The 26,061-nt window shown below is 37.2% G+C and overlaps 3 protein-coding genes across 8 annotated transcripts; all 3 read right to left on the bottom strand.

The window, feature by feature from the left end:
* Positions 1–2,343: 2,343 nt before the first annotated feature.
* On the bottom strand, positions 2,344–7,651 carry LOC127766997 (putative B3 domain-containing protein Os03g0621600). Its single transcript, XM_052292196.1, has 4 exons — positions 7,529–7,651; positions 3,217–3,586; positions 2,938–3,110; positions 2,344–2,589 (listed from the first exon to the last, which is right to left on the bottom strand). The coding sequence occupies exons 1-4, from the start codon at positions 7,649–7,651 to the stop codon at positions 2,344–2,346; spliced, it is 912 nt and encodes a 303-aa protein (XP_052148156.1).
* A 5,863-nt stretch (positions 7,652–13,514) lies between these two features.
* LOC127766994 (putative B3 domain-containing protein Os03g0621600) lies at positions 13,515–15,950 on the bottom strand. Of its 2 annotated transcripts, XM_052292190.1 has the most exons (5): positions 15,831–15,950; positions 15,487–15,610; positions 14,449–14,866; positions 14,118–14,308; positions 13,515–13,882 (listed from the first exon to the last, which is right to left on the bottom strand). In XM_052292190.1, the coding sequence occupies exons 2-5, from the start codon at positions 15,601–15,603 to the stop codon at positions 13,640–13,642; spliced, it is 969 nt and encodes a 322-aa protein (XP_052148150.1). In that variant the 5' UTR covers positions 15,604–15,610; positions 15,831–15,950; the 3' UTR covers positions 13,515–13,639. The 2 variants fall into 2 exon arrangements, with proteins under 2 accessions (XP_052148150.1, XP_052148149.1); XM_052292189.1 differs by lacking the exon at positions 15,831–15,950 and having other exon boundaries at positions 15,487–15,727.
* A 1,051-nt stretch (positions 15,951–17,001) lies between these two features.
* On the bottom strand, positions 17,002–22,310 carry LOC127766996 (putative B3 domain-containing protein Os03g0621600). Of its 5 annotated transcripts, XR_008016324.1 has the most exons (7): positions 22,202–22,310; positions 21,944–22,063; positions 20,980–21,400; positions 20,755–20,909; positions 20,415–20,579; positions 19,003–19,105; positions 18,472–18,619 (listed from the first exon to the last, which is right to left on the bottom strand). XR_008016324.1 is itself a non-coding variant. In XM_052292195.1 (6 exons), exons 2-6 carry the CDS (start codon positions 22,049–22,051, stop codon positions 19,551–19,553), a joined length of 1,005 nt encoding a protein of 334 aa, XP_052148155.1. In that variant the 5' UTR covers positions 22,052–22,063; positions 22,202–22,310; the 3' UTR covers positions 19,444–19,550. The 5 variants fall into 5 exon arrangements, 4 of the variants coding, with proteins under 4 accessions (XP_052148151.1, XP_052148152.1, XP_052148155.1 ...); XM_052292195.1 differs by lacking the exons at positions 18,472–18,619; positions 19,003–19,105 and adding an exon at positions 19,444–19,706; XM_052292193.1 differs by lacking the exons at positions 18,472–18,619; positions 19,003–19,105 and adding an exon at positions 19,445–19,681.
* Between the last annotated feature and the right edge of the window lie 3,751 nt (positions 22,311–26,061).

The raw sequence follows: 26,061 nt of genomic DNA, 5'->3' as shown, positions 1-26,061 counted from the left end.
CAGCTTCACCCCTTTTCCTCTAATTAGTGACAAATGACTCTAACTAATCAACAATTAGTGTAAGTATAGCAGTACGGCAAAGAAAGCTAGCTGAAGTGCTTATTGTTACGTTGCAAGTGTGAAATATGCATGCTCCGAGTGACCATACCAATTAGTTCATAGGTATATGTGGATATATTAGTATAGCTGCAAATTAAAATGAAGAATTTAAGCAATGGGTTGTCTTTTGATCTAATGTGTTTTTGGTTTCATCTAAAAATACTGAGTTTATATGTTACTCCCTCCATCCCAAATTAATCATCATGTAATAGAATCCAAAATTTCTCAAATTGTGATCAGCATATAACTGTATGGACATGAATTTTATCATAATACAATGCAGTATGGAAGAATGTACGCATGCTAGGGTGTAATTGGCATGGGGTTTTAGTCGATGCATGCATTGTTGGAGATTGTGTGCATGGAGTCTTGGTTGATGTGATTAAAATTGCCCTTGGTCTTGGTGCATAAACTTATATGATGATCAATTTGGAAAGGAGGGAGTAATTTATACTCCCTCTATTCCAAAATATGAGGCAAAACCACCCTTAACCTAAAGACAAAGAAACAATTATTATCATCTCCTAGTTTGGATCACCCTAATAAATATAATGCATGCATCCAATAGAATTAGAGATTTTGAGAGTGAAGGATTTAAAAAAGTACTCCCTCCATCTACTTTTGATACTCATATTTTAATCTAACAATCTATCATCTTAATGACTTTCTCGGATTTAATGCGTGACTCTCTATTCTTCCACATATGATTGGCTACATGGGCATTGAGAAATATAAATATTAATGAATCGCTTGTTTACGAGGAATGACTAGTAACATGTTTAAATGGATATTTAAATGTTTCAAGATGAAATATGGCTATTAAAAATAGATGGAGGGAGTAATAATTTAATGAAGAAGATGTCCTAATTTATTGTATGCATGCATACATTATATTATGGAACATTAAAAAAAAGTAGTTGTACCTTTACCGGTGATATGGGCCCAGGGGTATGCAAGATGGAGGCCGGGAAGAAGTCCTTCCCTCTAGACACGTGGCCGTGCGGTCTTATTCCCCCTCCCCCCCCCTCGGGGGGAAAGCAAGCGGTCGTGAAGCGGCCAAAGGGCCTTAGGGTATCCCGCCGCACCCCTCGGGCCCTCGGGGCAAGCTGCCCCGAGGCCCTCGCTCAGCTGCCACGTGGTGGCCGAGTGGGCGGAGAGAGAGGTGCTCAGGCGCCTTAAATAAGCGGCGCCCCAACCGTCCCCCGCCGCATTTAAAGCGGCGTGGGCAGACGTGAGGCGCCACCCGATTGACGTGCGTCAATCAGGCTTGACCGATCTGAGACCGGCCAACAGGCGGATGGGACGGGTAGCAGCGCACCCACGCCCCACCCACTGTTAGGCGGAGTGGGGGCAGGTATGCCCCGTCCCATCGGCACGCTGCCAGGTGCGCCCCCTGCGTGTGGTGAGTCCGCCAAAGTCTCCATACATTTATGAGGGAATGACAGGGATGTCCCCCGTGTCAGGCGGAGGACGGCGCAGGGCCCCACCTAGGGGCAGGCAACCGCTTTGCTTCCAGTTGAAACAAAGGATAGTGATCTGACCAGGGCCATGTGGGCCCCCCTCCCGTGAAGGGGTAGGTATGAACGGTGCATGTGGTATCCCCTTGAACTATAAAAAGAGGACTGTCACCACTGGAAAAAGGGGACGACTCTTAATAGCTCGAGCTCTAGAGGAAAAACAGTGAAGGGTTTCCAAGGAGCTCAAGATCTCTTGTAAGAACTCCACCATAATCCCACGGACAGGAGTAGGGTGTTACGCCTCCAGGCGGCCTGAACCTGTATAATCCCCCATCTCACACACAGATCCAAGAGCGATTTGGTAGTTAGACCATAGGCGGAGGTATGCTCTTGATCATCGCGCCTTATCCCCCTGCCGAACTCACGACGTCCCACTAGAGAGGATCACTCCTCGACAGCCTTATATTATGAAACGGAGGGAGTATCTATCACACAACTATTTCTATACACAAGCCCCTCCTCAATTTACTTCCTAGATTCGCCACTGATCAAGTACTACATTTTCATTCACATGATGCACCATTGCACCTCCACCATCGCAATTACTCCTAGCAAAAACAAAAGTCATGGCTGAACTTTTGGAACTACAAGCAAACCGGTCAGTCTAATAACTGTTCACTGATAATGTATCAGCAGCACAACAAACTTCGCTGTAGATCAAACGTAGTAAAAAGCAAACCCGTACTTGCAAAAATCGGCAGAAATGGCTGAGAGAACCATATTGATTTCATTTTCTGCGAATGATATGGACATCCATCACATATTTCTTCTTGTCTTTCAGTAGGTCGAAGAGGCAGATATCTCCCAGGTGCAGCTTGTTGTCACCTGCAAACTGTCTCCACCCTTTCAAAAACCTTTTCGAGTTTTGCTTAGTAAGACAACACCGCACATTCCAACTCTTGCCATGATGTTGAAGCACGACTGTTCCATCCTCAAATGGGAGATATACATCGGCATATTTCTTAGAAATTTCCTAATTGAAAGGGAAAAAGATCGAATTTAGCTAGGAAGATTGAAATAGAATGAAATAAAATACTACTACTAGTAAATATAACATGTCTCCTCCATACGATTTGCAGTCATAGAGTTTCAGACAAAGTAAAACATTTCCAGTCCAGTTACAACATTTAGTTTACTATCGCGTCGTATAACCTTTTAATTTGCTAGTGCATCGTATAACCTTCAATAGGCAAAGGGTGATATTGACTCAAATAGAACTTTGGTTGAGACTTGAGAACACAAAATATGATTTTTCTTTTTTTTTTTGGAGCGAACAGAGGGCAAGAATATTCAATATTCAAGAACAGAAACTTTAACTCACCACGGTACAAGGAATCCCATGAATACTGCTATTGTTCATGACATACCCATAGATTGGGGTTTCAGAATTAATAGCTTTCACCTTCTCTGTCAGTATATTCTTCTGCAAACGAGTAAGATCGGTCCGGGATGGGAGGATGCAACCCGGTACAAGTTCCGCTTTCAGACCTTCTTCTGAAGATGAAGCACAACATAATATCAAAAATAAAATATGATGTAAAGGGACTCTAAATGTACTCTCGATGCTTTTTTAAGTTTAACATCACTATACTTATATAACCTGATGGCTTCACTGTCCCCTGCCTTGAGATATCCCTTTGCTTCCGTTTCTTCTTTTCATCTTGTGAGTTTCTCATGGCAATATCGTAAGATCTGCCTGACATGTCAACAGGTTTTTCACATACTTTCTCGCAACCACTCGAATCAAAGATTAGAGTCTTCAGTTGAGAGTCACCACTGTACTTGAATACCAAGAAGTCCCCAATTTTCAGATCATGGGCACTGACATATGATGCCCAACCTGATTGAAGGACTACTCTGCCAGAATTCTTGGTAACCTGAACATCAAAAGTGAGGCCGCTGCGTGTTTCCAGCTTAATAGATTTTGGTATTTTGCCCCCGAAATTATGTAGAAATTCATTCGGTATTGTCTGCAACAACATAGTAAACAGAGCTCTTAGGGGAACGGAAGCAGACGAGACAAGCAGTAGAGTAACTTTGCCAAAATCAAGAGTTTGTTTAATTTGATACTACCTCCACTTTTTAATATATGATGCCGTTAATTTTTTACACCATATTTTTAAGATTTGCACAAAACTTTTTGAATAAAACAAATGTTAATGTTTATAATAAAAGTCAACGATGTCATATATTAAAAAAGAGGGAGTACAATTAAACATCCTATGTGAAAATTAAGCATGCTTAGTTGTCATGGAGCTAAATTCATTCAGATGCAAAATAGAAAGGAATTGCGTATTTGCGTACATGGTTACTAAATTAATTATGTTTCGGTCCTGAAAGTTCTGTATTAGAGTACGGTTGTCGAATATGGTGACGAACCAATAAATAATTAGGTATCCACAATGTGTCATAAAATTGAGTCATAAGACCTTATGACTAGCCATATACATTATGAGCATTAGCTATAAGACACTAAATATTAAAAATAGGCTCAACCTTAAGAAATAAAATAATGAGATAAAGCACACATGCACACTGAAAAGGATGAGAATATATTATGGTATGGTGGGACCTACCTTAAAATAGAATTTGTTTACATAGATGTGGGACCCATCTTAACATATATTATTGTCTTAAACATTGTAGCCATGGATATAGGGTATGGTGGGACCTACCTTATTTTCACCAAGACCTTAAGCATTGTTGTTGCCCTTAATGTTGTTTTTAAGATTTTCACCATTGGATATACTATTATTATAATATGCTAAATAAATAGAAAAATTGACTGCATGAAATCCTAGAAAAGTGATTTAATATAGTTTCATGGTCACCTGAAAGAAATAGTTTTCATGGGGCGAATTAGATAATTTCTACATACATACATACTTCGGACCTGGGAAATATAAACGGTTGACTGCATGGATTCTAAACGCCATTAATTCGTTTTGTTGTAAATCAAATTAGTAATTTCGTTTTATAAAAATATACTTCCACCTCTGCTCTAAAATGTAGCAACCTAATATTCTATACTAGTACTACTAATCCTATTGTTATATTTTGAGTCAGAGGGAATAGTAACTACTAGTTAAGCTTTGGGATCAGATAGATAATACATACTCCTAAGTTAGAGCAAAATGTAATTAAATCGCTAATTTGCTACCACACATGTTAACCTACTGAGTAACTCATACTTCCTCCGTTTCATATTATAAGACTTTCTAGCATTGCCCACATTCATATATACTAGAAAATCAGTACGTCTGTTGACGTACACACTAATGAGCCTGTACATGCGTACAAACCATAAATTCAATAACGACTTTTATTAAATTTTATAAATTTATTTTGATATGAAATTTATCATCACAACTTTCAAATTTTGATTGAACCATTTCTTAAATGTGCAAGAGGGAGTAGGAAATGTTTGGCTAGAAAAGTACGATATACATATTATAATATAAATGTGTTTTTATCACCAGGGAATATGTTTTGTCCCTACTATCTCTTGTTTATACTCCATCCGTCTCTTATATAATTTTAACATTTTGCTTGTACTATTTGACCACTTGTCTTATTCAAAAGATTTGTGTAAATATAAAAAACGAAAAGTTATGCTTAAAATACTTTGGGTAATAAAGTAAGTCACAAATAAAATAAATAATAATTTCAAAATTTTTTGAATAAGACGAATGATCAAACAGTGTAAACAGAATATCAAAATCCCTTATATTAAGGGATGAAGGGAGTATCTTATATTCCCTCCGTTCGAAATTGCAAAGTATTTTGGGTCTATGCTAGGTTAAATACCTTTTAAGTTCATAGAAAAATCTGGTGGAATTTTCAACACAAAATAAATGTATTATAAAAGCGTATTTGCTGGTGGTATTTAATGAAATTAATTTGATATTATAGATGTTACTACGTTTAATAAACTTAGTTATTTTTTTAAAAAAATGACTTGAGACAAACCCATGACGTCATTTACCGAGCATAGGACATTAATTAAGATGCTTCGCACTTACCTTAAATTTAAGGTGTATTATGCCCCATTATTTTCTCCATACGAAATCAACCACCACAAAATTTGAATTTTGAAACTTAATTTTTAAATTATGTTGATTTTAATTTTTTATTGAAGTTTATTTTTTAGCATAGGACTTAAATCACTAAGGCTACGTTGGGTTCCAACTCCCCCTCTCGTTTTTCGCGCGCACGCTTTTCAAATTGAAACAATGTGTTTTTTTAAAAAAAAAGTTTTTTATAGTTGCTTAAATAATTATATTGATCCATTTTTTTTAAAAAAAAGCTAATACTTTATATTTAATTAATCACATGCTAAGGGACCGCTTCATTTACCGTGCGGGAGGGAGTAGTTCTCATCCTCCTTAAACGAACCCAGCCTAAGAACATAAACATAAAAATTATACTTATTATTTTTTTTACTAATATATTGTACGGCGTATATAAATAATGTGAAAAAGAAGGGATCCTTAGATCGTACTTATATGTATTTACATGAAAATCCGAATATTTTCACCCTTTTTATTTTCTTTTTATTCTTTTGATTTCTTTCCCAATTGCCCAAGCTAAATCATTTTTCCCAGACTTCCGGCCCATTTATATTTATATATTTTTTATGTCTTACTTCGTACTATTTCGGTAGACAGCTAGACTCAGCCAGGCAGACGACATATCTATAGAATTATGTGTGTAGAAAAGTTTTGATATGTTTAGTTTACATTAAAATTGAAAGTTTGGTTGAAATTAGAATGATGTGATGGAAAAGTTAAAAGTTTATGTGTGTAGAAAGGTTTTGATGTGATGAAAAAGTTAAAAGTTTGAAGAACTAAACACGGCGAGAGTCACAACTCACGACTCACGAGCCCTTATGACGACACGTATGCTTTCCTTTGGGCTTATCCATTTTAAAATCCACAGAGGACAAGGGAAAAAAAATGAAGAGCCATCTCGGTCCCCTGAATTTCCCTCTTGTTTCTCTCCTTTCCTTCCTCTTCGCCAAATCTAAAATAGTTGGTAGTACAGATTGTCCGTTCCTTCCCATCCCCTTCATATCTTGATTAATCTCTGTAGCAGTGAGAAGTTTAGGACGTAACCATGGGGTGCTTAGGTCCGACACCATTGACTATTCTTTCGCAGGAGAGATCTGTGTTGGCCACCTTCCCTTGTCATGGAGTTCAAGCTGCCCGAGGACGCTGATGAACCAGCCCAGCTCACTTCTGTTGTGTGTTCTTTTTTTAATCTTTCTTTGTTTCCTCTTCTCGATTTTCCTGTAATTTTTCCTTACCCTGGATGAATCTAGGGTTCGGTGTTCTCTATTTTCATTGTAATTTTCTTCTAGATGAATCCATGATTTATTTGGTCTTTTTTTTATTGAATTTCGAATTTGTTTGTGAGATTGTTTGTCGCAATGCACCTGTAGATAAATCAATGATTTATTCGGTCTGTTCTTTTTCACTAATTTTCGGCTTTATATATGAGGTTGGTTTGTCACAAGGCATCTGTATATGAATCTATGCTCCGGAGAGTTCTCTCTTCGGGAAGGTCCTCTATTTCCTATTGCAATTTTTTTACCATAAGTAATTTCTCTATCTATCTTAAAGTTTCTTTCACCGTTGATATGCCATCTAACGGCTGTGAGATGGTGCGAATACGTGGCATATTTTTCAGCTGAGAATTGAAACAGAGCGCAATGCATGAGGCCACGTGGCCCAATGAGAGACCAGGGATTGGACCCTGAAATCGTATAGAGATATGTTAATAAATCTAGTCACATATATAATATCTAGATTCATTAACATATATATAGGGGGCAATGCTAGAAAGTCTTATAACCTGAACGGAGGTAGTAACATATAAGACCCCAAAAGGCCGGCGCAGAACAAAGAGCTTACCACTCTTTCATGGAAATCACCAAGCATGACCTTGAAGAAATGTTTGTCTTCCCCATTGGTACGGTTCCAGTCGAAATATGCATCGTCTCCCTCCTTGCTGCATCTCCCACCGCTCTTACTCATCTTGCAACCACACTACAATACTACATACGCACATAGATCAGATAAAAGGAAAAAAAAAAAAAAACCTAACCTGCTAGAAACTGGAGTTTTAGCTAATGATAACAATGAAGGGGTAAAAAATAGAAGGTCACACTTTCTGCCAAGACTAAGGGTACATTTTGTGGCAAATCCTTTCTGAAAGCTTAAGCTAGTTTCACCAGTAAATGAATCATTCAACAAGAGGGGGAAAAAATGCATCAGTTGCCAAGAAGAGAGGTTGAAGAAGGTAAGGAAGAAATGGAAAGCACGATAATGCATGTAAACAAAGGATTTCAGATAAAGTGGCCTTCACAAGAACGTACCAGGTAGGAATATATGCAGACAGAGCTGCAAATTGGTTTCTGCGACCTACCTGAGCTCAACTGGAGAACGATCGGCGATTCGGTGCTTCTCCGTCTTCTCTCGATGCTGCAGGTAAAGGTGATTGAATGCTTGTGAGAGAGCAGCAGATGCCAATCTGCATTGAATGCTTCCAACAATCTACCCGGGAAAAGAAAAAGGGTAATTTGCAACCATGCCATTAAAATTTTACAAAGTTTGAGATATGCCATCGGTATCTCAATGATATGTAGGGCCCATATGAGTCAATGACATGTGGGTCAGGATAACATATCTCAAATTATGCAAAATTATAATGGCATGGTTCCAATTTTCCGAAAGAAAAAAGGTTGCCCCGGCCCTTTGGAAAGGGGATCGTATCCTCTGCCATTCCAACTGAAATACTAGCAGAGGTGAACAGTGATCTGTGCCATTGGCTATTTACATTCGTTGGATCAAGTTTGGATGCACGAGATCATCTGCTAATTCCGATAAAATAAATAAACGGTATTTTCAATATAGCAATGGTACAGCACTGTAGCAGCTCTCACGTTTCACTGTTCTCTGCCATTCTCCCCTGATGGCAGAGGATGCGAACCCTTGGAAAGGATATAATACAAATGGAGGATATTTCGGATTTGAATCCCACATAATTTCTTTTTGGAACAAATGATTTGGCACCATTAGACACAAAATTTCTTTGGAATGTAGATGAAAAGTTAGCATAAGATTTAGTCTTTTGAAATTTCTATGTAAGTCTATCCTTTTCACGCACAATAATTTGTTCTAGTTTAGAGACAGGAATGAACTCTATTTATTTTTTTCTAAAAAAAATCTGGTTTCATCTATTTTCTTTGTTTTTTTATGTCTATTGAAATGGTCATTCATATATTTTTCTATTGTTTTACAATACACATGTTTAACGCTTACATGAAGGGGTGAAAACGTCGGAATCGGTAGTATATCTTCGAAAATAATGCTCGATCGGTCGATAATTAACCATATTTTTATTTAAATTACTTAGTTTTGACATTATTACGATGCATAAAGTAATTAGAAAAAACAAAATTTATATATAGCCAAAAAAGATAATGGTAAAAAACGGTGGCCCTTATATGGAAACGACGCTCAATGGATCGTGACCATTTGTTACATCTATCTATTATATACTAAAAGTCCATTAAACTTCATACAAACACTCTTAAGCCGCCACGTGGGATTTCTAAAAACGCTCCTAGATCGCCACGTGGCGTTTTAATATATGAGAAATATTGATTTTCACTTAAAAAGGTGGGTCCATTATTTCAGACCATTAGATTTGATTAGATTAAAAAACAAGTTTTTATCTAGATAAACGTACGCCTCCCTCATCCTGACCGATTGCACGCAGGTAATATATGTGCCCCACCTTTTTTTACTCCCCCACCCTTCAGACTTTTTTATTTAATTTTATCTAGAATACCCTACAATATATTTATATCACCTCATTCTTAATTATGCCATTGACATTTGAGCGTATATTTGATCATTTATTTTAGTATAAAAATTGTATAGTTATAATAGGAAATTCTGAGAATAAAATAAAACATTTGATCCTCGATTTTCACTTAAATCAGATGGACAAGTTATTTTATACGTTACATTAGATCTATAAAAAAATATCTTCCAAACCAAAAAGAATATCCTATGTACGTATAAATATATAGTACTATTCACCTGAAGAAAGCCAAAAAGTACTCATTATTCACCGAATAATTTTTTTACTACGTGAGATGTAAATTGGCGGGTCCATATTTTAGAACATTAGATTAGATTAGGTTAAAACAAGAGTTAGTCCCTCCCTCTCATCTCACCTGCGTGCATGTATGTACACCTGCTTCATCCCGTTTGTACACAGGAAAGGTACGTGCCCATCTTTCTTTTACTCCCCCATTTAACCCTTTTTTACCCAACAACCTCTACTTTTTGATGCTATTGACACTATTTGGGTGTATATTAGATCATTGGTCTTCGTATAAAAATTATGTAATTATAATAGGAAATTCTATAAATTCCAATCTTCGATTTTCAGTTATTTTATAGCATTAGATCACATCTATTATAAAATAATTCCTCCCAAAAAAAATATCCCACGTACATATAAATACATAAGTACTAAAAAAAAGCCAAAAAGAATATCCGGTGTACATACATTACCCTCCTTTAAAAAACTGCATGGATTTTAAAGAAAATGAATGGCCTAGATTAGAAGGCCACTAACATCTAAGCTTCCTATAGATACTCTCAAATCGTCATGTGAGACTCCTAACGGCATGTATAATGTAAATGCTCTAAAAACGCTCCAAATTAAGTTGTCACATGGCTTTATAATAAATTAGAAAAAATCTATTAGTTTTCTATTAAATTGGTTAATCCATTAATTTTAACCATTAGATTTTTTTTTGTGGGGATAACCATTAGATCTCTCTGAGACTCAAAAATCCGGTAGCCTCACCCTCCACTATACATCCGCAAGTACGTACTCTCTTCCTTTGGCCACCCTCCAACTCTTCCCTTTTCTCTTATTTTAAGCTAACTTCTTCTATTATTTAGCTAACACAGATCTATATTAAGATTTTGAAATTACGTTCATCTGGTAAAAGAATCTATCTCTTCATGGACGTGCACGTACATATGTACGTACCCCCTTTGTTATTTCCTCTTTTTTTTTCCCTTTTTGGCTAGATGAAATAGAAAATCAATATTCATATTAACTATATTTTAAGTTGTAAAAATACACTCTAATAAATTAGAAAACAAATTCTAGAAAATGTGAGAAAAAACTAAAATATCTAGCCATCAATTTTTATTTAAATTGATGGATCCGTTATCTCGGACCATTAGATTAAATCCTATTAATAATCTATCTCAGAATCTCCCTTAGCGCACCGACGAGAGAAAGGTATGTATGTACGACTTGTAAAAAAACCGAAAATACATATACAACTGTAACATACATTTAAAAAGATAAAGTGGCAAAAGACATAAAAATATAAATTACTTATATCATTAAAAACGTACATTTGTTTCCTTCTTCTTCCTTCTCTTCTCCATGTATAGACAAAATTGCAATTATTATTAGTGAAAATAAATTTTAAGAAATTATAACTTTATAAACATAGATTATATATATCATCATATATATTTCTAAATTAGCTCCACAATGTTTGAAAATAAATTTTATATAACTATATAATTTTACCCTTTATATTAACAATATAATATTCTTTACTTAAACCGATGTACTCCCTTCGTCCCAAAATATAACAACTTTTAGCCCTCAAGATTTGTCCCAAAATATAACAACTTCTCCACCAACATTCTTTTCCTAACCAATCACAACCTTTCACTGATAACCGTGTCCAACTCTAAAAATGCTTATATTCTGGGATGGAGGTAGTACCTATTATATCAAACAATTATTTTATATCAAATTTTTAAAAACACATTGTTTAATATAAATGTTACGTAATTATATTCTGTACCAGTAAATTACCAATTTACGGTCTATATTAACTATTTATTTACATTAATTAATGAACCTAATATTTTATACTATTTTTAATAAAAATATTTTGATGTCGGTTTTCACTTAAACTGATGGACCTATTAACTATACCTATTAAGGACCTATTAACAAGACTGTCATATCTATCTTTTGTAAAAATAAAAAAAAAACTTCTAAAGACCTCGCACGTATGCACATTTACCTTCTGCATGTATGATGAAGCATCGTACCTGAGGTAGCTAAGGTGTTTTGAAGAAAACAATCAAACATGCGAAAAAGAAAGAACAATAGCTTCAAACAATTGCTGATATTTTGCACTACCCAACCAAGCAATTTTGCAATTTGTGTCCTAACAAAAATTCTTTAAAACTTTGGAAAAGAATATGAAAAATTTCAACTTCTACGAAGAGAAAAACAATCCAACCGTTAATCTATCTTAATTTGGTTGTCACTAAATCATGCATCTTCATGAGACGATTCGATCACAATAACTTTGAGTTCCTTGCTATCGCATTTTTTACTTGTAGCAATATTGTACGGTATGTGTTCAAATGGTATACATGATATTTACTCACTCGGTCCAAAAGTCAATTCAAAAGTCACATAACCTTAATCTATCTTCTAAGTCAATCAATGGTTTTCAGATATGCCCGATATAGTTTGTCCTTATAAGATATAATTTCTAAAGAAACTATAATATTACGTTACAATAGTACGGATGCCCGCGCCACCTTTCTAGTTCATATAAAAGTAGTGCGTCTTTCCCCGTTTTTTTAAATCAATATTATAACCCAAAGGGGGCCGAAATCTATTTGGAGGCCCAAGCAACCATAGTTTCCCGGACTCGTTTTGGATGGTCTGGAATCTAACACTACCAAGAGATGCCTTTTGGAGATGGGTTTGGGTTTGGCCCATTCCAAGCTGGGCCTACGCCGGCGAGGTCGGTCGGGAAATGGAGAGCTCCATCGGTTAGTCTAATAAGCTAAAGCAAAAGTCAAAATTTAAATTTTCAAACTTTATTTTGAAGCGCTATAAACAAATATATAAAAGTTTTACCAATAAATTAATTTTTATTATCTAATAAACCGTTTTGGTTTATTAGGGAATATGGGTAACTGATGAGGCTCCCGCCATGCATCTCCCTCGATGAAGCTCTCCGGCTTCGCACTCCTCCCGCTCGCCGCACCCAGATGACGGCTGCCGGAGAAGATCGGAGGAAGAAGAAACTTTGGCGGCGGCGGCGCAAGGTCGCCTCCTTCCTCGATTTCAGCCCGCTCCGGTGACGCCGGTGAGCAACCTCGCCGCAATGGCAGCCACTCATTCGCTTCGTCGCTTTTGGATGACAACCTCTGTTTTTTTATTTTATTTTATTACCTTCTCATCCCCCATGTCTCTCCCAAACATAGACATACACTAGTGTTTTGAGGTGGTCTCTCTCTTATTTTTGTTGCACTTCACATGGTACAAACAATACTAGAGAGAGGTATACATTCATCAATTTTGTAAAATTAAATCCAAAAGTGACAACAACTTGTGCTCGTTCAAATGAGCTCGATTGAGCTTCGCACGAACTTGCTATCAAATCCAGAATGTACCACAATACTGTAGAAAACAAACCAATCAGGTGATGGATATAGGGCTATTTTGGATTGATGCCAAAATGTGCCCTACCAATTTGTTTAGTAGTTTGAATAGTGAATGTAATGGTTTGGTTTGAAGCCAAGTGAATGGTAATGCCCATAATTAATTTGGCATAATTCTAGAACTTTCTTGACTATAATATAAAATTTGGCTTCCAATTGGTATCAATCCAAATCCATTCACCTAAGATACTACCATACCAAAATATTGGTAGTGCCAAAACTTGCCTTAAGTTTTGGCACTACCAATACTTTGGTAGGGCACTACACCAAACAAGCCCATAGACTCATTATGAATTATAACTGACAGGTAGTCATCACTTATATATATAAGTGTATCAATAGAGAAATCTAGAAGCTTATCAACCGCAAAAGGCACAATTAGACCATTCCAAAACCCAGCACCATTATTACTCCATCCATTCGCACAAGAACTTCTCTTGTTCATTTTTTGGGAATGATATGAACATTCATCGAGTATTCCTTCTTCTTCAGTAGCTCAAAGAGGCAGATATCTCCCACCTGCAAATTGTTTTCCTGTGCAAACCGACTCCACCCTGTCGAGAGCCTTTTGGTTCTTGTATCCTTAGTGCGACATAGCACCTCCCAATTTTTGCCATGACGTTGAAGCGTCATGTTTAACTCCTTGAATGGAAGATATACATCTGCATATTCTCGACATATGTCCTGATTACAGAGAGAAAAGGGTTCTTATAATAACATTACCAATTGTATGTATAATCCAGTATTTTCATTGCGAATGTAAAACATCAGCAATAAGAACAAAGATAAAGAACAATACTAGGATATATATATATATATATATATATATATCGCAATGAAAAACAACCAACTTCTCAATAGACCCGCAGTTATGTGAAAACGGAATACTCATTCAAGAAGAAAAGAAATTTTAACTCACTACGGTTTGAGATTTTCCGTGGACGCGACTCTTCCTAAGGATGCACCCATAGATGGGGATTTCAGAATGAATAGCTCCAACTTTGCTTTCCAGCTGCTGCTTCTGCATATCTGTAAGGCGGGTGTGCTTTGGGAGGATGCAATTCAGAACCGGATGCCCTTGGAGATCATCTCCTTGCAATGCAACTTCTTCTAAAGAAATTAAAAAGGAGAAAAAAAATCATAAAACCTTCCAGTGAAGTCCAAATGCACAATCACTACTAGTGTAGGTTTTTGGCATTGTGAAACTATCAGATATATAGCCTGATGACTTGGTAGAGAAATTGACAAACCGATATTCGCAGTGTCGTTTTCTTGTTCTGAGCTATCCCATTGTTTCTCAGATTTGCTTACATTTTGTGGTGATTTCACAGGAAGATCATGCGAATTGCTTGAAATGTGCAAGGGTTCTTCCCACTTCTCACCACAATGTGTAGCATTTTTTAATGTAGGGCGTGAATGCACTTTCTCACAGCCACTTGGACCAAAGATCAGAACCTTCAATTTGGAGATCCCATCATAACTGAATACTAGAAAATCTCCCATTTGCAAGTCATGAGCAGTCACAAATGCCTTCCATCCTGATTGAAGGGATATTTTGCCCAAATTCTTAGTGACTTGAACATCATAAGTGCAACCATCGCGTAATTGCAGCTTTATAGTTCTTGGTATTTTACCCCTGAAATATTGCAGAAATTCGTTTGGTATGATCTGAAAAAAAAACAGAGTAAACACAAAGAACAACTCTTATGCATGAGAAGTATGGAAGCTTTTGCTACTTCAGGAGTGTAGTTTTTTTTTTTATTAACAAAACTCACTTAAAAAAAACAGGATTAACACATTGTAGTGAAAACTAGTTTCATTCAAACACTAAACGGAAAGTGTTTCTACCTAGAGTTTCTCAACAGACAAAATTAACTATGTTTAATTCATAGAAGTAATAGACTAGACCGTTGCTATCAATTACTACTATTTTGAAACCAATAAATGTTTTATTACCTGTTTGTGCACAAGCAAACGTGTGAAACGAAACTAAATACTTCGATCCTTTGTAAATCTTTTTTTTTTACTTTCACCACTCACCAGACCAGAACTTTTTCCCTATGTTTAGAGTTTTATTAACAAGATGATAATTATTATATTTAAAGCAGCACTAATCACAAAAGTATTTAGCTAATTTTCTGCTTGCGCACACTGAGATATTGAATTTAGAAATATTTAACTACACTAGCTCCATCTTTTTCCTATATGTTTGCTTTAGATTAAACTAAGCCTTGGAGTTGAATAGATACAAATTACCCAAGAACATATCGGAATTGAAAATAACTTACCATTCTCTCACGAAAGCGACCAATCATAACCTTGAAGAAATTCTTATATTGCCCATCTATGTGGTTCCCGTTGAAATGTGCATGTCCTTCCCTGCATCTCGCACCAGGCCTTCTCATCTTATAACTACACATACATAAAGAAAAATGACGTTATCCAAGTAAAATTTGGGGGAAGTTTTGGCAAACAGGAAAAGGGCTAAAAAAACAATCAGATTTTGTCAGATATCAGGGGGTATGCGCCAAATCCTTTTCTGTAAAATCACACAAGAATAAAAAAAGATGAAGCAACTAAGCAAAAGGAAAGCACGGAAGGTCGGAAGGATGTAAGAGTGATCAAGGATTACCTTTCTTAGTTCTTCTTACAACCAGCTAGACGCAAGCATTCTGTATCAAGCTTACAGTGAACTTGCTGCATATGAAAAGCAGAAATTGTTTCAGCAGGAGAACCCAGTGCTCCTACAGCTTCTTAATGCCTATTAATAAAATATTAGGCTTCCATTCACTCACTAGCTGCATTAAATACGCACTTGCATCTCTGCACTTCTGCATTAATCCATTTTCAGTGGAGGGAGCAGAGTTGGGTGGTGTCTGACTCAGGGATTAAATTTTAGTCTCTATCATATCGGATGTTTGACACTAATTAGAAATATTAAACGTAGACTAATGATAAAACCCATTCCATAGCTCTGGACTAATTCGCGAGACGAATTTATTGAGCCTAATTAATCTATGATTAGCCTATGTGATACTACGGTAAAAAATGTGCTAATTATGGATTAATTAGGCTTTAAAAAAATTGTCTCGCGAATTAGTCTCATTTATGCAATTAGTTTTATTATTAGTCTACGTTTAATACTTCTAACTAGTGTCCAATCATCCGATGTGACAGGGACTAAAATTTATTCCCTGGATCCAAATGTCTATATATATATATATATATATATATATATATATATATATATATATATATATATATATATATATATATATATATATATATACTCTTTTAAAAGAGGGTAGTGGTGATGACAACGATTCTAATGATCACTCCGCCTACTTTTATTGTCAAATGTTGTAAATTAGCTCTTCAAATTCTTAGTATTAAAAAAATCAAATCTAATGGAAAGACATGTATAAAATCAAATTACTTTAGGTAACACATTTCACGGAAAATATACTTTTTATTTACTTTAGGAAATTTTATACCATATTTTCTTTTATCTGTAACATAGCATGAGCATTCAACTATTGAATACAAATGCAAGCATGTTTTTCTGCATGCCATCAGCTCATCAGGAATTTTGTCCATTATATTCATTTTGTTTGCATGAGATGAAGTCCCATTCTTTCGCAAAATATAACTACTCTATAGAAACAATGATCTGTTGTCCCTGTGGAGAAGAGATAAGAACTGGAAATGAACGAGCTGAAATGGACAATAATAGTGAGTAGGTTCGATGACACCTCATTAAGCTTTTGGAAGCCAATTCATGGTTTCACCAAACGTCCAATCAAATCAATAGCCAATTTCATCACAACTTAAAAAAAATTTGTGCATCATATTCAGAAGCTTACAAAATATTCAGAAGCGCCACCAACAGCATAAAAGGCACATCCGATTGTTGTATTGGAACCCTTTCTATCTTAGTACAAAGGTGCGCAAGCTTTTTGTGTACTCCAGGAAAAAACAAGGCAGATCGGATTTTAGCATTTGCGAATTATATGGACATTCATTGTGTATTTATTCTTTAATATCTCAAAGAGACATAGATCTCCCATCCGCAGGTAGTTGTCGTGCACAAATCTTTTCCAACCTTGAGTGAGCTTTCTAGATTTGTTCTTGAATCTGTAAAACCGCACTTTCCAACTCTTGTCTCTGTGTCGAAGCATCAGCTCTTGGCCATTATTGAATGGAAGATACGCATCGTCATATAGTTGAGTTATTTCCTAGTTATAGAAGAGAAAAACTGTTAGTATTAATGGTTAAAAAAATAAATATATGTTCTACTATTTTTGCAACTTATACGGGGGAATATTGTGTTTGATCTCATGCCGAGGTTCTGCAATGTAATCACATTAATTAATTAAATATTAGGTGGAGAATGAATAAATCAGATTTATGGGGGCTTAACAATGTACGATGGATAAATTTGACTAGCTTAATACCTTCAAAATCTAACCCACTAAACATCTCAATATAAATCTAAAACAGTGCCCATGTAGGATTCATACAACTTCTTTTTTAGAAACAGAATTTCCATCAAGGGCCAAAAAGAATTAGTTCAGGAATTGGAACAAACAAAGGACTGTGAAGCAGTGTCTCACAATGTACTTGCAATGCTAAACAACTCGACTGCATGATTGTCTATTTTTAAAAATAGTATGCACAGTGAATATAAATTAAATATCCATTCAAGAGATACTGTTACTCACAAGAACACAAGGGCTTCCAGAAACATTGCATTTTGTCATGACATTCCCATACATTGGGGTTTTGGAATGTATAGCTTGGATCTTTTCTTTCATCTTCTTCTCCTGAACCACAGGAAGACAGGTTCCACGAGGGAGAATGCAACCTGGCACAAAATGAATTTCCGCAACTTCTGAAGATAACATTTCTCCTTTCCCCCAAAAGTATGACTTATGTGCAATCATTGTACATTTGTGCTAATATAAAGTTTTGATAATCTGAGTTATTACCTGAAAACTTAGATGGGGTGTTTGATGACCTGGTATTGCCAATCTTATTCCCTTTAGATGAGCTATCCTTTTGCATCCAATGTTTATTTCCTTTTGGTTGATCATGATAACTTGTTGAGATATCATTGTGTTCTTTCCACCCTTGTCCAACATGATCAATAGCATTTTCCATAGAACATGAAGTCGATTTCTCGCAACCGCTAGGATCAAAGATTAACACTTGCAACAGAAAGTCCCCATTGTATTTGAACACCAGGAAGTCACCCATGTTTAAGTCATGAGCATTAACAAATGACTCCCATCCAGATCCCAAAACTAATATATTCAACTTCTTTGTAACTTGAACATCGAAAGTGTAACCGCTGCGAGGCTCTAGCTTAATAGTTTTTGATATCACCCCTTTGAAGTGGCGTGCAAATTTATCAGGTATGGTCTGCAGCAACAAGGTAGATACGATATTAATTTTTTTTTTAAAAAAAAAGCACTTTAGAGGTGAGAAAGTAGTATGAAAGCTTTTGCTACAAAGAGTCATATGGCCGACTAAAGAGTAACTGAAAGACCCAATTTTCTCAAAAAAATAAAAACTTTATTCTATTCAGTTGTACCCCTGCAACACTTTTGGTGAAGCACCAAAATGTGCTGTTTCCCTGATCTCATGATGCACTAGCACAAGTATATCTAGTTCATGCTTTGGCCTTTTTGAGTCACTGAGTAGAAAACAAAACTGACAGAATTCAGCCTAAGCATGTTTTGCCTACTTCAGTAGAGATAACTTACCAAAGTATTCATGCTTGTGCATTAGTCGAGATAGCTTACCATTCTCTTATGGAAGTCACCAATCATGACCTTGAAGAAATACTTTTCTTGATCATCCCTAGCCGTGGATCTTGTGTTCAGCTTCCTCATCTTCTGACCACACCTACACATCACAAAACAAGTTTAGCCCCTACTTAGGTATTGGCTACTACATTTGGCTTGCTATAAGATCGTATTTGATTAGCCTGCCTTTCTTTCCATGAGAGAATTATTTAACGACAAGAGAACAACCACACTTTTTCATCTTTCGAAAATGAGGGGAAAAAAACAGAGTGATGAACAGAGCCAGAGGAGCCCCTGCAGGAAGAAATGAAGAATGCAGAGAGAAAATAAAGTTGCAGGAACAATGGATATCCTGTATGCAAATGCAGGTACCAAGATTCACCAACCGGAAACAAGAGCATAACCTGAGATTGATTATGGATGCTGAGAAAGGGAGAGATGAGTTGTGCAGGAGTAGTAGGAGGTGAAAATTTATGGGGGAAATGGAAGAAGGCCAACAGGGTTCTAGACTGTCCAAATTCCAAACTTCAAATGGCTTAGCAGCCTTAAAGTATGAGCGTTAAATATTCTCTGGTGTAATTCCAATGGGGAGCCATAAATACCAACAGTGTAACTCCAGCTACTTCTTCAGATAAGCCATGGAGATAATTTTCAACTGAGCCCCTGTGATGTAATCCTGTAGGAGTAAAATTCTTGGAAGTCTGCACATTTACATTTCAATGTCTTTTCTTGGATTTGTACGAAATATTGGGGAAAAAAACAATCAATGGGAACAAGGAACTCAAGTTTTATGATCACAGGATAAACAATTCAGCTCAGTATTGTACATTTCCATGGGTGGGCAGTAAGGTTAAGACGGGAGTTCTTTTTCCCTTCTTTTTATATCAGTATATAAAATGTTACTAAATCACTTTAATATTCATAACATCAAGGCCCCAACAGAACGGGGGAATTATATCTTTGCCAGATTACCGTGTGAGTTTCATGCAATCAACAATTCCCTAAAGCATTTTAAGCTGAACAAATTTATAAGGAAAAATAATGCATGAAGAACAAGCTAGGAACAGGCGACTTGATACGATCATGTACGAATTAGCATGAACTTTACAGTGGATCAACTAACAAAATCATGAAATTTTCTGGCAAACTAGCAAAACATAGCACTAAAGCCCAAGAGGCATGTTGTACATTTGCACCAACACAACTCACAGTGTTGCAAGCAAGGCATGGTGTTAACCGTCAGACTACTAGCAAATTAGAATAGATTTTAGACAGATGGAATGTTACATATGTTTCACACCAACATAAAGAGATTATACAGGCAGTGATCACTATTTTCTGATGATATGGACGTTCATTGCGAACGGGTTCTCGTTCTTTAGCAGTTCAAACAGGCATGTATCACCGACCTGCAGCTCGTTGTCTCTTGTGAATTTTCTCCACCCCTTTGAAAGCATTCTCAATTTGCGTTTGCTGATACAAAACTTCACTTGCCACCTCTTGCCATGTCGTTGAAGCGTTAGCATTTGGTCCCCTCCTGGAAAATATTCATTGGCATATTTCCTGGAGATTGCCTAATTCACAGTGTATTTGAAATATTTTAGATTGAAAATTCAAAAGGCAAATTGTGACAACTAAACCAAATGGCATGTGGTTCATCTCATAATAACAAATTACTCATACAGCAGATAGTATGTATAGTTGTGAGTTCACAGAAAATTTGCATTCGTTAAGCATGCAAAATCTTACCACATAGCAAGGTTGTCGAGTGACGTTGCTTTTTTTCATGACAGCCACAAAAACTGGGTGGTTGGAATGAATAGCTCGGACCATCTCTTCTACTTTCATCCTGTGCACCTCAGCAGTAGGTGTTTCCTGATCATCTTCTGAAGAAGAAGCATGCTCTGTACTGAAAAAAAAAGATTATGCATGATGTTTAAAAATGTAATCAATAAAGGGGAATAGTTGATGGACCTGTCTTCATCTTCTTGTTACAATTGTCAATGACATCCTTTTCAGGTTGATTTTGCCTTTCGGTTGTTAGCGATTGCGCTCGCAGATGTTCATCAGAGCAGCTTAAAATTTCAATAGGGTCTCCTTGCATGTTTTGGGCATGCTGGCCAATGTTCACAGCATTGTGTGATGCTGCTTTCACACAACCACTTGGATCAAAGATTTTAACTTCAAACTGAGAATTGCCAGTGTATCTGAATACCAGGAAGTCACCCATCTTAATGTCATGAGAGTTGGCAAATTCAGCCCACCCTTTTGTAAGGACTAACTTATTTGAACATTTTTCAACAAGGACACTGCAAGTGTTACCATTACGTGCCTTCAGTTTGATTGTTCCTTGGATCTGATCTCTGAAATTTTCTGCAAACTTGTATGGTATGGTCTGCAACAAGAAGAATAAAAATAAACCATTTACAGTTCTTTTGTAATAAGGAGAAAAAAAAAACACAAAGATAATGTTTGATTGAGCAGGAGCTTCTGCCTCATTCTAAACATCACCAAAAAAAAAAATCAATGTTTTATGTAGTCCTGTAGTTTATGATAAGTAAGCAGAGGGGAAAAAAATAACAAGAACAATGTGAATGTCTCTAGCATGTGTTTTCATCTCGGTGTCTTTTGGACAAATGCAAAATATGCAACTGTTGTGGAAGACTAAAATGTTTACTTTTATCAAGTGGTGGCTACTCAATTCTCAAGAGGTTCGGTTAATTCAGTCAGAGTCATGTATGTTTTGACAAGAATCAGGATGAACCATATTTCAGTGAAAAATTACAATCTTCAAATGCTAATCTCTCATGTGCCAAACTGGGAAACATCACAAGGTTTTTTGTTTTGTTTTGTTTTCTGAGATGGGTAGTTTACAAGTTTCTACTAACATATTTGCCAAGAAACCAACAGGTAGTAGAAATAAACGAGAGTTGCTTACCATTTGACGTCGGAAACCACCAATCATAACCTTGAAGAAATACGTGTCCTGATCATCCGTATCCCAAAAACCCCGTCCTCTGCATCTCTCACAACCAGACTTGCTCATCCTGTGGTTACTCTGTCCAAAACAGAAGTACCAAAATGGTGACAAAAAAAAATAAAACTACAGTTTCGCATACAAACTGTGACACGAATTGAATTTTTTTTCCAAAAGATGTCTGCAGCAATCGGCTTGAAATGCAAAGAAAGAAATTACCTGAATGCACAAGAAGAAGAGAGCAAGTAAGAGCAGTAGATGAGCAGAGGGAAAGAAGGAAGGAAGAGACTGCAGCGAGGAGAAGAGGATGAATATAAAGAGGAGTGGCGTGGAGTGGAGTGTGGGCGACGCAAGCAAGAGTGCAGTGTCGTCAGTTTTTGAGCAATGTTGCACTCACCAGTGTTGACTAAACAAGACAAGAGACGTTTCAGCTTCAGCACAGTGAAAAGAAAGGATGTAACGGGATTGGGATCCCTCTAACGTGGAGTCACGGGGACGTGGTGAGTGACACGTGGGCCCTACTGCTCACGGGCCCACCTGTCAATGACCACGTCAAGGAGCAGTTCATGTCAGGGAATCCGGTTCCGATGTAACCATATCGCACTAACTGGTTAAATATTGAGTTAGGGTGTGTTCTTTTAGCATCTGTTCCCCAACTTCTATTCCCTCTCTTATTTTCCACACGCATACTTTCTAAACTGTTAAATGATATATTTTTTTAAAAAAAAATACAGAAAAGATTAGTTAATCATATATTAATTGATCACTCCGTTTTGCATTGGAGAAGGTAAAGTTCTCACAATTCACCTCCAAACGCAAGCAAATTTTACTGTGCACCTCTGCCTTTTACGCTAAAGGCAAAGTAGTCGGATCCGAGGAGGTGAGGGTGGGAGAAGAGGAGAGGACAGGGGTGGAGGCGTACGGGGGAAGCCGGGAATGGGGCCGTGGACAAGGGGGGAGAAGTAAAATCCCCTCTTACTATAAAATTATAACCCACTAAATCCTAAAGCTTAACATGTAAAGATATCACATCATCATTCACTAACAATTATCACATTTAAGCATCATGCAAACATGCTATATTATCTATAATTTATAATTTATTAATAATTTTAGAGATTTCAAATGCAAGCATGTTAAATCATTCCACATAATTCTCATAATATTTCAATATATCTTTCCATCATTTTTTTAATAATATCATATATACCTATATAGTTCATTTTCACTTAATTAATGTTATTTCTTTTTTCTGTCATTAAGTCATATCACATCAATTGTTTTTAGTCCTTAGATGATTAATATATGGCTCAAATTATCTCTCCTTTTCTTCTTTCATTAAGCCATATCATCTCAAATCTTTTTTAGCCCTTAAATGTATGGTCTAAATTATTTTCCTTCTCTTGTTCTCTCATCAAGCCACATCATCTTACTTTTACATTTGAATAATCATTCTATATACTATTAAATTTAAATCACATCAACTTATGTAAGTTTATGTTTATATAAGCTTATGTTGTGTAAGCTATCTTACACATTATTTTTACTTATTGTTATCATAGTAAACTCCTGCAGCAACGCGCAAGGTTTCACCTAGCTAGCAAGACTAAGGGTGAACAGGAAGCTCGTGGCTCATTAGCTCGCTCGGCTCGTGACGAGCTCGGCTCGGCTCATTTAAATTTCGTAACAAGCTAGCTCGCGAGCCTTAAAGAGATAACGAGCTAGCTCGCGAGCCTTAAAGAGCCAGCACTCTAAGGCCCAAGCCCAACAAACAATGAGACAACACAAGTTAGACAACGTCCTAAGCCCAACTGAGAGGAAAACCCTAGACTACTCCAGGTCTCCTACTCTCCCCGTCTCCTGCATCCTGCGCCGCATGCCCACATCTCTATTCTCTCATTCTCTCCCACTCAATTCGCCGATCCCCTTTCACACCGCCGTGCGCCACCGCCGCGCTGTAGCCGCCAGCCCGCCACTGTCGCTCGCTCTCCTCTCCTAGCGGCTGCCTACATGCGGGCATTACCCGACCACCCCGTCAACAACCACACACCAAGCTCGTCAGCGCCGACGCCGGCTCCGTCGACGAGCTCCTCCTCCTCCGCCGCCACTGCCGCCTCACGCTATTGGGAGGAGGAGAAGCTTGAAGCGGAGCTTGCCAAGGTGCATGGCCTCATCGCCGCCGAGATGGCGGCCAGGTGAAGCGTGTGCCACGTCGGCAATGCACGGCGACACGTCGGCGGCGAGCTTGCCGCCGCCTTGCTAGAGTCCCTGACAGAGGAGGTCACGGCGGCGCTGATGATGACGTGGAGCAACAAACTATTACTCGCTCGCCGCCCGCATCCACCCCTAGTTGCGCCGCACCCCGCTGAGAAGAGGAGAGGCCTAGCCACCTGGATGGTTTGGCTCGCGACTCGCGAGCCTAACGAGCTAACTCAAGCATTCAAACGAGCCGAGTCGAGCTGGATTTCTAGCTCGTTATGATAACGAGCCGAGCCGAGCCAGCTCGTTATCCTAACGAGCTTGACCGAGCCGAGCTGGCTTGCTATCCACCCCTAAGAAAGACAATGAGAACTAGTTTGGCACAACTTTAGCTCCAGCTTCACCTTTCATTAAGCTGGAGCTCAACCAAACGGTTTCAGCTCCATCCAAAAAAGAAGTAGAGCTGGTTAAAGTGCTCTCATAAAATGAACTGAAAAGTGGAGCTGGGTTTAGACAACTCCACAACTTCACTCTAGACCCAACTTCTAAAGTTAAATTTAGGAGTTGGAGCCTTACCAAATAGGCCTTGAGTAAAATTGTTATGAATATGCATTAGTCACTCTCATTGGTTAGCCTAATGCTTATTATAAGTCATACAGGTTGTTAATAAAATTTTTATATATGTGTTTTTAGCGATTTAAAGGTCAATGCTGAAAAATAAGCTTCAATGAAAAACATTAAAATCAACATCTTAAAATTTAAATTTTCACAATAGCTTATACTTGTAGGGGAAATGATGAAAACATCTAATTAGTTGAGGTACAGTTCAATAAAACTTAAAAAATTAACGAACTAACTTAAATTATTAATTAGTAAAACTTTTGAATTGTATTATTCGTGCTTTAAGCCAATACTGAAAAATAGACTACGATGACCCTAAAATCAACTCTTTAATTGAAAATTTAAATTTTGGCTATGAATGGCAAGCTAACAAATAGAGAATAGAGGACAGAAAGATCCACTAATTCATTATGCCCTCTCGGCGAATGGCTCAAGTCCCAAGACATAATGATTTTGGAGAATTTTCTACAGTTACATGGAAGACGTATGATATAAACACACCACTAATGCACATAAGATGTGTGTGATATTTATGGGCACCAAAAAATTTAACCCTAGTAGATAGATACGCACAACTCCACTAATAGGGATAATACCTAGTGCATATGCTCGACGAACGCAACTCGCACACACGGTGCGCCTATCACTTCCTGCTGCACTTGCGCTGAGAGAGTTGGACCCCGTTTTTTTTTTTCAAACTTTCATCTCAAAAATCATAATCTTTAATTAAAATATAAAACTTTCATCTCAAACCACAAAACTTTCAATTCAATTCTAAAACTTACATCTCAAAATATCAAAGCTTCCATTTAAAGCTTTTATCTTAAAATAAAAAAAGTCAATTGAACCATCTAAACTACTCAAAGCCCTTTTCCCCTTCGGTCTCAACCTTTGCCACCGACACCTTCCAAACCATCCCTACAGCCTAGGGCTAGGGTTGAAAAACTAAGGCACCACAGTGTCGCATAGCCAGAGGAGCTAAGGACAGCCGGGATAAAAATAAAAAGCTAAGGTTGCGCTTGAACATCCCATTCCTAACTTCTACTCTCTTATCTTACAGGGGCACCTTTCCAAACGGCTAAAGAAGATATTTCTTTTAGAGTAAATTGCACAAACGGTACAACAACTTGGCAGGTGGGTGTGATATAGTGCAAGAATTTGAGAATTGAACGTCCAAGTGTAACAACTTGACTAGTGGGTGCGTTCTAGTACAAGAACTTGGTAATTTAGTATTTTGGTGCATCAACTTGGCTAAATAT

Source organism: Oryza glaberrima, chromosome 3 (assembly GCF_000147395.1).
Source record: "Oryza glaberrima chromosome 3, OglaRS2, whole genome shotgun sequence".
Taxonomy (NCBI): domain Eukaryota; kingdom Viridiplantae; phylum Streptophyta; class Magnoliopsida; order Poales; family Poaceae; genus Oryza; species Oryza glaberrima.
This window is presented reverse-complemented; position numbering and strand designations above follow the sequence as displayed.